Raw genomic sequence first — 13193 nt, 5'->3', positions numbered from 1 at the left:
TCTTAATACTACTCAGTACTTATTCTATATTATCGACTGAAGGTTCTGCAGATATTATTACTTCTACCATGAACAAAATATATGATAGATTTTATGATATTTATTTTTATTTTAACATATATAGACATATTATTAACTATCTTGTGATTTTAATACTCCAATTTGGTTAAAATCCAAATTTTAAAACGATAAATGTTTTGAATTGATAAATGATCGTGATCATTTTTTTAATCATTTTTGAATATATTTAATAAATTATATATAATATAAAATATAATTTATAATTAAAAGAATTTATATTTTATTTTAATTTTATTTTAAATTTATTTACAAAATTTTACATAAAATTTTCATATTAAAGAAAAATTTTTAATATATCTTTATATATCTTTCTCTATATCTAATAATATATTAGACAAATAAAAATATGTAAAATATATTTAAAAAATAGATAAAATAAAAAATTTAATCATTTATCTTACACATAAATCGAATAAAAATTAGAGTTATAATAAACAAATGCAATAACATTTAATAATTAATATTGTAAATCTGATAGCTATTCGCGACATCTATCGCAAAAATATTGCAGTAAGATGCGTTTAGTTCCGGGCGTTGCTCAACACAAATAAACATGTATCGTGTAGCGGGAGACGATACGATAGTGAACGAAATTAAAGCGATTTGTTCGCTTGTGCGCTATAATTCTTCAAATTTTAGTGCAAATAGTTTGACATTGTAAAATGTAGCTAATCCTTTAGAACGAAATCGTCGTGGCAGTTGTAAAACTGCAACTCCATGAGATCAATTCCATTTCCATCTCTAGCACGTTGACATTTACTGAGGAGTGGCGCGCAAAAAGATGGCTAGCTCGCCGACCAGTATTGAAAATCAAATAGACAGTTTTTTGGAACAGTTCAAACGCAGTGCCTCCCGCGCGATGGAGGACTCTCATAGATCTACTTACAATGCATGCAGTAGTAGTATCAGTCATAGTCGGAGTGGGAATCTGGATCTCGAGATCTTGGAAGCTGGTAAGTTTTCAAAATTTTGTAATTTTAAAACAATATATTGTTTTTCTTTTATCATGTTTAAATTTTAATTATTTTTTATGATTCTTCTTAATATTTCATTTGCTACTTTCATATACTCTCTTAATTTCCTACTATTGTCGATTGATTTTTCGGGCGTTTCTTGTATATTTCGATGCATTTATCTTTTAACAATATTGTCAATATGAATATATTTAAATTTAACTTTTTCTATGATTGTTATTATGATTGTTATTAAGTTACATTTAGTATAATTTTGTTTAATGTGCTTTATTATTATAATATTATTACAATATATTCAGTTTCTTAATGTTATTAATATATATTTTTTGATTTAATTAATATCAATAATACACACACACACACACACACACACACATTTTGAATAGAATAATAATTATTTGATTATATTTACTTTTATGATATAAATTAAAAACTATAATATATATAAACAAAAAATATAATTATATTTTATATATCTTTTGAAAATAATTTTTATTATAATTATATCATATAATGAAGAATATAACGAGAATATTTTTTAACGTATAAAAAAATATATTAATAATTTTAAATGAATTTTTTATAATTTTTGAATCGTCGTTTTCAAATTGATAGTAAAGTAATATCTTAATGAAATTGTATGTACTTTAATTAAACACTGACAGTGACATGCTGCAAGTCACGTGTAGTTGCCCCTCTTTAGCAATTGAGTCTTTTGTGATTGGTTGTTTCATCATATCTTTGCCTTTATCATGCATTATGGCGTTATACCTTTCTTAAGTTACGATAGAGGTCGTCGTCTGCTGTAGCTGTTTTATAGTGAGAATTGAGGAGTAATAAAGCCGTAGTATAAGATATATTCAATAGGCTCGTAAAAAAAGTATTAAATCAATGTATATTTATTTTATAATTATAAATTTTGCATATAAAATATAGTAAAATTAATTCAATATTTTATTCTTGTGCGAAGTGAGAAAATTATAATTATTTTGAAATATAAATGTGCATAAGAATAATTGAAAATATATTACAATGTTCAAATAAGAAATAGAAACCGGCACCATCATGAAATTTTGTTAAATTATTATATATGATAAAAATTAGAATGTAGTATGGTGTATTAATAAAATAATTTTAATTTAATATAACAATATTAAATTTTTCCGTGAAGTGTTGATTTTAACAATAATATCGTGTAATATTTTGTAACATAAAAATCGAATATAGTGAAATAAAAAAAACAGCATGATTCTTCGACGAAAATCGATGCATGGTTGCAATTGTCCCTGTCATCAGCATTGCTCAACGAAATGTACAGGTTTGAATTATATAGATTTTTAATATTATCTAATTTAATTTTATCATTAATTTCATAATTAGAATTGTAACAGACTATTTTATTTCCTTTTTATAGTTTGAACTAAAAACAGATTATTGATTTATGGGAATATCTGATTTATTTATATGTAGCTATAGTTATGTTACAAATAATCAATATCAATAATTCAATAATTATAAATTTTTAATATAATTTAATTTGTTTAACAATTTATTATGAATTTTAATTTTATATTATATAAATATGTTTTAAATATTTGTACAATGTAAATATTTTTACAATGTTAAAATATATGTACATCATATGAACAATTATACATATATTTAACATATCTCAAAATTTTCACTATTTAAGTATGTTTAAATGTATCATGAATTGAAACTAAAATAAATTATTCTTTAAATATTTAATTCATAAATTTTATGCAATGTAAAATCTCTATATAATACATAATATAAATGTCATTTGTATAATGTGATGATTCAATGCAACAATAGATTTTTCTTGATTAAAATTTTTAAAATTTAAATAAATTATTGAATTGTTATTTAACAATATTTTTGCTTTATTAATATATACGAATAAGTGGAGATTGTTCCATTTATACGGGACTGGTATCGTTATCCCCTCCACGAAATATTAAGAACTATATAGATTCGCTATCTCTTTGAACGTAGTGCTTTATAATGTTAACCGGTATTCGAATTTATGAGAAATTATTACTATGACAGCATATATTTTTAAATGTGGCATTTTTTAAAAGATATTATAATTAACTTCGTGAAAATAATTGTGAAGTTCAGTTAAAAAAAAGGTAAGTAAAATTTGACTTGCCACATACCATAAAAATGAAAAGCCATTGTTACGTGTAGCGATTCTCAACCATATCGATATTAAATATATTTTTTTAAGTATAAATCGAAAAAATATAAATTTTTATTCTTTTCTTCATTTATATTATTTATTGAATTTTTTTATCGTTCTTTATTTTTAAAATACTTTTTTATTAACAAATATATTTTAAACAAATATCATAATTAACATGAATACATAAATAATATTATATCAGCTGATTGTTTAGAATCTTTTTATTCGAAATTTTTATTATAATATTCTCTAAACATGATATTTAATTTATATTTTTAATTTTTGTAATTATTTCTATTCGTATAAATTTATCATTGAAATATTATTGTTTACTAGAATACATAGAATATTAAGACACCTAACTGTATAATATTAAATGGAATATGGATACTAATTTATGTGAAAAAAATGAGAAAAAAATGCAAGCAGATATATCTTTACAAGATACTTTACATAATAAAAATCACAATTTAGAAGTATCTAATTGTCATTATATGGTTAATGATGAGTTGACATATATACAAGCAAGAGAAAAGGTAAGTAAATTTATTTTAATCATATAAAATAGATTAAGATTTATATGACAATATCAATATCAATATCAATTAATCATTATTTTTATAATTTTATATTAATATAATATTAAAATATAAATTTTTGTTAATTATATATTTTTAATATTTTGCATAATATATAAAAGTTTTTTGTATTACAGAAGATACATATGGATACAACAAGTAATATCAAGCAAAAGAAGAGAATAACAAAAATGAAGGTGAAGAAATATAAAAGTGAAGGAGAATCAAGTTATGAGTCAACAAAATTAGAAGATAATTTAACTCAGGTATTGGAAAAATTTAAAAGAGGATGTGAATGTCAAGATGATCAGTGTTTTAAAGGTTTAAATCCTGAAACAGTATATCGTCACAGACTAAATATTGCAGAATTAACCAAAGCTGAACATGATATGTATTTAATGGGTGTTACTATGGCCTGTTTAACCAATCCTTATGAGACAGCAAGACATACAGAACGACGTAGATTACGAGCACAATATGTATATCAGGGTAGAAGAGTTTGTTTAGATGCTTTTTTATATTTAGAAAACTGTACACATTATCAAATAAAACGAATTAGGAAACATTTAATGACCCATGGTGTCACTCCACGAGTTCATGGAAATCATGGAAAAATTCCACATAATACATTTTCATTAGATATTTATAAAATTGCTACAGAATTTTTAAAAAATTTTATTGAATTACAAGAAACAAAACAAAAGACTAAAGTTGCAAAAAATGCACAATTACATCTTCCATCAGATATTACACGTAAAGTAGTATATGATTCCTATATACAATATTGTAGAAAAATATCTCCTGATATAAAAATAATGGGATATTCAACATTTAGAAGATTTATGAAAGTCCAATTTCCACAAGTAAAATTTGCTAAATTAGAATTTATGATTAGAAATCAAAATATGCAGAATCAAGGATGTAATAAAATTGAGTTGGACAAGAAAAATGGAACTAATGATGGAACATCTGAATCAGCAGAACTAATAACAGAGGGCAGTGCCTTATTACCTTTATTAATTGCTAGTGAAACAGGACAAAGTGATACTTATTTTTTAACACCAATTAGCAAATTACAAGATGGTATGAGTTATCAAATAACTACAAGTGGATTTCTAGTCAATAAATCACCATTACCTGTTTAAGATAATATAATTAATATAAAATAATATTTAAAAAAAGTCATTTATATTATAAGTACAATCATAAATATAATGTATATGAAAAAATATACATTTAAGAAATTATTTAAATAATATTTTAATCATTAGATTTTATATAATAATGTATAGATATATAATATAGATATATAATATATAGATATATATATAATAAAACATATATTTTCTTCATATATTTATATTGTCATTATTAAAAATATATGAAGAAGAGAAGAAAAACTAACAAGAAATAACATTAATATTTGCATTAATATATAAAAAGTTATTAGTTATTAAATGTTTTATAACATTATTCATATTATTTTTTAATAAAGAAAATAAGTATCATATTTTTATGTAAAATTACATTTTTCTATACATATATAAAAAAATAATTGAAAATAATAATTATAATTTATGTAATTGTATTATATATTATGAAATTATGTATTATGTAATTATATTATTTCAATACTTACAATTTAACAGATATGTAATAAATAATAGAGATAATAAATGATTTATATTTTTGCAATTTGAATTTTTTCTTTATGTAATCCTATATGTAAATAAGTACACATATACTTATTTGTAATGTAAATGAGTAATACAATAAATAAAATTATTTTATTAAATATATATAGTTAAATTCCAATATATATAAATGTTAAGAATCTTTGCAAAAAACATTTGAAGAATCAGTAATGCAGTGTTTCTCAAATTATTTTTAAGATGTGTTACACATTAAATTAATATATTATTTTATATATTGTTAATTAAAATCATATATCTTTTTATGAAAACCAAAAATGAACATAAAAAAATTGTATTAAAAATTCAAAATAAATAAATATAAAATAAATTCATTTATAAATTAAAAATATATGTATATTTATTTTGCAATACTTTTAAATATGATATATTAATATATTTTTATATAAAACATTTTTATATAAAACAATATTTTATAATTTATGTAATGTTAATTTAAAATCATATATCTTTTGAAAGCCTTTTACTTTACAGTTATAGAAACATTGCAGGTACAGCAGAAAACTGTAGTTTTAGTTAGTTGGAATCAAGGTCACATAAGTAAATATTACATAAGTGATTGTCTATATAATTAGATAATATTATCAAAATATTTATTTTAAATAACTACATAATTGTAAGATTCAATAATCATTTTTGCCAGACATTATTAATATTTATTTATAATTTATTTATAATATAATTATTTACAATATTTATTTAAAATTTATTTAAAATTTATTATATATTATTATTTAAATATATTATTTCATGTTAATTTCATTTATGTTATATTAAACATTATTTAAACATTATAACTATAAAAATAATATATATATATATAAATATAAATATTATAAATTATATGTAATATTATTTTGTATTTTTAATTTTTAAATATGTAATTCATTTGAATTCATTTGATTTCATAGAAGATGTAGAGAGTATGACAGGTGAGATTGAAAATGGAGATTTGGCAATCCGTGATGTTGCAGACCTTCTTCAATCACAATATGCTATCATAGCAGGTAACATTAGATAAAAATTAATATTAGATAAATATCAAATAAAATTTAGTCATATGAAATTTAATGCATTATTAAAAAATATATTTTAAACTTATTAAATTTTTTAAATAATATATTTTGCATAATATGTTTAGGAGGAAAAACTCGAGAAGGATGTCCCATAATTACTTTTCCTGATAATGGTAATTTTCAAAATTTATCTGATTTGGATTATCAACGTCTCATGCTATATCTTACATCTGTACCAACGTAAGATTTTAATTATTATATAATATTATATAAAAAATAATTTAAAACATTATTGGATAATTTTTAGATTACAAGAAGCTGATCTTGGATTTCATTTAATAATTGATAGAAGAAATGATAAATGGAATTCTGTAAAAACTGTGTTATTAAAAATTTCTGTAAGTATATATATATATATATAAATATATACTTACAGTATATAAATATATATTCTATAATATACTATAAGTATATATTCAGAAATATAATAATAACAACATAATAAAAGATTTTAATGTCATTATTTTATATTTTAGGGCTTTTTTCCTGGTTTAGTTCATATAGCATATGTTTTACGTCCAGCAGGATTTTTACAAAAAGCTATTTCAGAAGTGTCAAATAAATTATTTAGAGAAGATTTTAAATTTAGAGTTATATTTTTAGCAAATATTGCTGAGCTTCATGAATTCATAGATAAAGATCAACTAACTGAACAATTGGGTGGTACTTTGCCATATTGTCATCATACTTGGATACAAAACAGAATTGTAAGTAAAATAATAGAAATAATCACTTATTTAATTTAAATTGTATTTTGTATTTCTCTTTTTAGAGCTTAGAAAAATTTTCATCAATGACTCAAGACGTATCTTTTGCATTGGATTCTTTCACACGGCGCTTAGCCGAAATTGAATTTCCTAATAATACTGTTGCAACTACATCTTTATTATCTCAACAACAAGTAGAATATAATGAATTAAAAGAAGAAATTCTTAGTGCTGCAAGACATGGTGAAGCATTACTTGATAGTGTAAGACAATTAACTGGCAAAGGAACAGCTGATAGATTAGGAAATGTGGCAGCTATAGAAAGGTTTAAGATAACTTTACATAATAATTTTCACAATTTACTTTCACATTATAAAGTTTTAATTATTTTTTATTATTATATTAACAAAAGAAGAATTAAGAATAAATTGTTATTTATTTTTAGATTACTTGTTCAATTAGAAGAAACAGAACGTACTTTTGATTTGTTTTGGACACATCATAGTTCTCGTTTGAGACATTGCTTAGCATTGAGACAATTTGAAGCTGATTTTAGAGAATTACAAGCAATATTAGATCAACATTTAAAAACTATAGAAGAAATGACGGAAGTAGGAGAAACTCAAGCAAGAGTTGAACAATTACTTTGTGATACATCAGCATTTCAAAGAATATGTAGAGTATGTATTTATTTATATATATATGTTTGTGTGTGCGTGCGCGCGTGCGTGTGTGTGTGTGTGTGCGTGCGTGGCGCGCGTGTGTGTGTATGTGTATGTGTGAAAGAATGTGCATATATGTGTGTTCGCGCGTATATGTGTATATATATATATTAGTTTATTATTAAAAGAACACTTTAAATTATAATGCAAAGCAACAAAAATATATAATATATATTTATAATATATATATATAATAAATATCTTCAGTAAAAAAATATATTTTAATAATATCTAAGATAAAAAAAATAATTTATTTAACAAATGATTTTAAATATATATATATATATATATATATATATGTATATATATATATATATATCTTAATTATATTATTTTCAACTATATATAATTATATAATATATATAATTATTGAAACTATAATCAAAGAAATATGAGCAATATTAATATTAAAGCTTTAAGTTTGAGAATGTTTACAATGCACTAAGGCAACAAGGTATAATATTCAAACCAGTAAAATAATAATAAAATAATAAAATTTAAAAATATTAGAATTATGATATGTAATTAAAATATTTGTTATAAAAATAGACAACAAATTTTAATAGAAATTCTGGTTTGGATAACTTTATATGTAGTTACACATACATATAATGCACATCATGCACAAATGTTATTTTGCACCGCTTTTCTCATTTTGTCGATAGTCCTATTTGTTGCATACCATGTGGATTTGGGTCTTGGTAAGCAATCCACTCAACAAAATACATATATTTTCTAATAGATTTACATTTTTAAATATGATAATAATTTAATATTTCAATTTTTTGATTCTATTTATTCTATTTTAAGATACAATAAAAATTACTATGTTTTACAATTCATAAATTTTATGAATTAAATCTCTATCAAATCTTTAATTATGTAAAATATATATATTCAATTATTATAAATTAAAAAATTATTCAATAAAAAGTAAAAATATAGAGATTTAATTTATGTTTTATATTGGCATGATGGATTTTGAGAATGAATGTCATAATTATGTCATTTTATATGCACGTAAAATAGTATCTTTTTTAGAATATTTTTTTAGATCAAAAAATATCAATTGATAAAAATGTTTGATAATTGTAGTTTTTTTTATTAATGTTATAGTTTTAAACATGAATAAAATTAAATAAATTTATAGGGAGATATAGAACGAGCAGAAGAGGTAATATCTGCTGGTCAACAATTATTATCTGGAAGGCATCAATGTCCTACAGATGTTGTAGAACCAAAATGTGTGGAATTACAAAGAATTTGCACTATTTTAAGTCAGAAATTGGAAAGGCGATTACATATGTTAACCAAATGTAGAGAACTCATGGAACGTATAGATAAGGTAAATATTTATATTTAAATTTATTTAAAAAAAATCTATTTTTAAATATTTGTATTGTATGTGTATAGGCAAATGCGTGGTGTACTCGTGGAATAGAATTACTTGCATCACAAAACAATGCAACACCACCTGATCAAGCACTTCAAGAGTTACAAGAATTAATAGAAGCTGCTGAAGAATTTCATCATCCAAGATGTATTTTTCAAGATTCTATAATGCCAGAAACTAAAGCTCTTATTACTCAAGTATGTTTTTTTAAGGAATAATCATTTATATAAAGTTATTATAATAGTTATTATAATAGTTTTACTTATAAATATAATAAATATAATAGGTTTTACAAAGAATAGAAGATGTATCTTTGATGTGTGATAAAAGAATAATGACATTAAAACAACAATTAATTAAACCAGCAAGACCAGTTCAGACTGTAACACCTGAACCAATTAAACCATTGCAATCACTGCCACAAATTGTTAAACCTGGAAGAATTCTTAAAAAGGCTAACACTATGCCAAAAGTAAATTATTATTTTATTTAATTTAATATTTTTATTTATTATTTATTAAATTGATTATATTCTTCTAGATGGAAATGAGTCCTATAGAAGGAGAATCTTCATCACCAGAAAGTGAATCTAAGGATATAGAAGCTTTACGTTTAAAACGTGGACATGTTTTAACAGAACTAGTTGAAACTGAACGAATTTATGTTGCTGAATTGGGTTCTATAATCAAAGGATATAAAATGGAATTAACAAATGAGGGAATGACTCATTTAATACCAGCAGTATTAATAGGCAAGGGAGATATTTTATTTGGGAATTTAGAAGATATTTACATTTTTCATGGAGAAACATTTTTAAAAGATTTAGAAAATTGTATTTCAAATACTGAACTTGTTGCATTATGTTTTGTACAAAGGGTAATTATTTATAGATATGTGTATATATATATATATATATAATTTTAATTAATTATTACACAAAATTTATTTAAATTTTTATACTATTTAGCGAGAAGTGTTCTTCAGATTATATAGTTACTACTGTCAAAATATTCCAAGATCTGAAAGATTACGAGAACAGGTACAAAATGAACCACAATTTCTTGCAGCTTGTCAGCAAAGACTTGGTCACAAATTACCTCTTGCTGCATATCTTTTAAAACCTGTTCAACGTATAACAAAATATCAATTATTATTAAAAGATCTTTTAAAATATAGTGATGAACCATCGTGTTGTACTGAATTACAAGAAGCATTAGATTGTATGCTTGTTGTATTGAAATGTGTTAACGATAGCATGCATCAAACTGCAATTACTGGATTTGGTGTAAGTTCATTTTCAATTTATTAAATTTTTATTTTTTTTTATTTAATAATATTATTTTATTTAATAACATTATGATAAAAATGTATATTTTTTTTAGGGAGATTTAAATGCACAAGGTGAACTTTTATTGCAAGGTTCTTTCAGTGTATGGAGTAGCAGTAAACGAGAACGACTTCTCAGGTTAAAACCATCACAACGCCATATATTCTTATACGAAAAGGCTCTTATATTTTGTAAGCATAGTAAACCCCAAGCTCATAACAAAGCTACATATCATTTCAAAAGATATCTAAAGGTAACCTTTAACATTTCATATTTTTTGTATCATATCTAAAAATATTCTGTTTTTATTAGATGTCACAAATTGGACTGACAGAATCAGTAAAAGGTGATGCAAGACGCTTTGAAATTTGGTTACAAGGTCGTGCTGAAGTGCATACGATACAGGCATCTACAGTTGATGTCAAACAATCGTGGGTGCGTCAAATTAAAGGTGTTTTAATGTCTCAATTAGCTGAACTTAAGGGAAAACAAAATTCTGCTCTTGGAAAAACAAATCACAAGTATATATTATTATTATATTATATTATATGACAAATTAAAAATCTAATGATAATAATTTTTTGTAAAATATTTATAGACCTTTACGACAAACGATTTCATGGGAAGCTCAAAGCAGTATTTCAGGATCATTGAGAACTCTTTCAGTTGATGGTAGCAGTGTTATATCGCATATTACAGATATTTCACAATTAACTGAAGATGATGTTGCATGGAGTTCAGAGAATAGTAATACTGATGATGAAGATGCTTTTAGTGAAAATCCCGGTCCTGCTCCTGTAAGTTTTATTTCTGGTAATTAATTAAACAAATAAAGATTAATTAGATAAAGATTAGTAATAAAGTTATAAATTTTATATCTAATCAGGGTGGAAGATATATAGCATTAGCTGATTATTGCGCAGTTGGTCAATCAGAAGTTACAATGCGCGAAGGAGATAATTTAGAACTTCTTAAAGTTGGATGTGCTGGTTGGTGGTTTGTAAAATTAATAACTACTGGAATAGAAGGATGGGCACCAGCAGCTTATTTGGAACCAATAAATCGAAAAACATCACGCAGTTCACAATCAGTTAACAGTCAAGAAACTATTTGAAATAGGCGTCTAACACACTAGAATTTCCTAGTGTGTTAGATTCATATTTATATTCAATAAACAGTATCACTTATTGAAGTGTAGCATTAACAATCATATATTGGAAAGTTTTGTAATACAAAGATATAATCAAGACTTTAAAAATTTTGCATAAATATATATATGAAATATATATATATAAAATATATATATGAAATTTGTTTTAAACTGTATAATATAGCAATATATGTTTGATTAATTGATTAATCTGTGAATAATTACAATTATATATGATATATATGATATCTGAAATAAAAAATTAGATTATGTAATCCATAAATTTTAAATAAGAAATCAGGGAATGAAAAATGCATGAACTTTTTTACTAGATAAAGCATATTATGAAAAAATTTGTTCATGAAAGTGCTTTATGCAAGCAAATAAAATTTGCATTTAGATTTATTCTTACAAAGTAAATAATATTTATAGAAATATATAAAATATATTTATAGGAAGATAGATTAAAGAATATATGCACGCACATATATGAATATTTAAATTTACATGTAATATGTTTGCTATAAGTTATATAGATTTTCATTCGACTTAATATATTTCAATATTGCAAAAAAATGAAATGCAATCATTTCAATTATATATTTCAATTATTATTTCCATAAATTATAAGGAATTAACAGTGCAATTTGTAATATGTAATTTATCCATACTTATGACTTGTGTAATATTATATGCAAATATTCCAAAATTTAGATTAAATTTGGGATATTTTTATTTTGATAATTTATTATTTTGGTAATCTATTACGCTTGTAACATTTTTTAAATAACAAAAATCATGAATAAGAGAAAGAAATTAAATATATGTTATTTATATTTTTTACTAAAATTATATAGATACATATTATATGTATTAAATATATATAAAATTTATTTATAAATTTATTATATTATTATTATATTATTTATAATATTTATTTATTCTTATAAATATTTATTAATTATTTATTCTTATATATAATACATTATGAACTATTTTCAATATTAAAAAAAAAACTTAAAATATGTATGAAATATCGAAAATCGATTAAAAAATTTTTAAAATTTTTAAAATTAAAATAAGTAATCATTAAAATATTTATTTAATGATTTTGTAAATGAAAATTTAGCAGTTCTTGTTATTAGCATAAGCGAAAATAAACTGTTAATAAATCTTACAACCAAATAACTTTATAATAATATATGATTTTAATTTAATAAATAGCTTATTATATATTTCGTTAAAATTTTTTACTAGATTTAACAAA

At 22.3% G+C, this 13193-nt stretch overlaps 2 protein-coding genes across 4 annotated transcripts; both read left to right on the top strand.

Annotated features, from left to right (window-relative positions):
• The first annotated feature begins 657 nt into the window (after positions 1 to 657).
• LOC122713507 (guanine nucleotide exchange factor DBS-like) lies at positions 658 to 12279 on the top strand. 3 transcript variants are annotated; one of them, XM_043934046.1, is made up of 16 exons: positions 658 to 1034; positions 6463 to 6558; positions 6693 to 6807; positions 6875 to 6965; positions 7104 to 7334; positions 7400 to 7659; positions 7780 to 8014; positions 9207 to 9401; positions 9470 to 9646; positions 9736 to 9921; positions 9990 to 10325; positions 10417 to 10734; positions 10832 to 11029; positions 11089 to 11297; positions 11375 to 11573; positions 11663 to 12279. In XM_043934046.1, exons 1-16 carry the CDS (start codon positions 863 to 865, stop codon positions 11888 to 11890), a joined length of 3246 nt encoding a protein of 1081 aa, XP_043789981.1. In that variant the 5' UTR covers positions 658 to 862; the 3' UTR covers positions 11891 to 12279. The 3 variants fall into 3 exon arrangements, with proteins under 3 accessions (XP_043789981.1, XP_043789982.1, XP_043789983.1); XM_043934047.1 differs by lacking the exon at positions 658 to 1034 and adding an exon at positions 2178 to 2373 and having other exon boundaries at positions 11663 to 12278; XM_043934048.1 differs by lacking the exon at positions 658 to 1034 and adding an exon at positions 6149 to 6167 and having other exon boundaries at positions 11663 to 12278.
• On the top strand, positions 2842 to 5074 carry LOC122713508. The gene is made up of 3 exons (XM_043934049.1): positions 2842 to 3208; positions 3598 to 3797; positions 3977 to 5074. Exons 2-3 carry the CDS (start codon positions 3645 to 3647, stop codon positions 4982 to 4984), a joined length of 1161 nt encoding a protein of 386 aa, XP_043789984.1. The 5' UTR covers positions 2842 to 3208; positions 3598 to 3644; the 3' UTR covers positions 4985 to 5074.
• Positions 12280 to 13193: the final 914 nt, after the last annotated feature.

Source organism: Apis laboriosa, unplaced genomic scaffold, assembly GCF_014066325.1.
Source record: "Apis laboriosa isolate Shangri-la unplaced genomic scaffold, ASM1406632v1 scaffold23_cov150, whole genome shotgun sequence".
Taxonomy (NCBI): Eukaryota; Metazoa; Arthropoda; class Insecta; order Hymenoptera; family Apidae; genus Apis; species Apis laboriosa.
The sequence above is the reverse complement of the archived record's forward strand: the minus strand, read 5'-3'. Positions and strand labels throughout refer to the sequence as shown.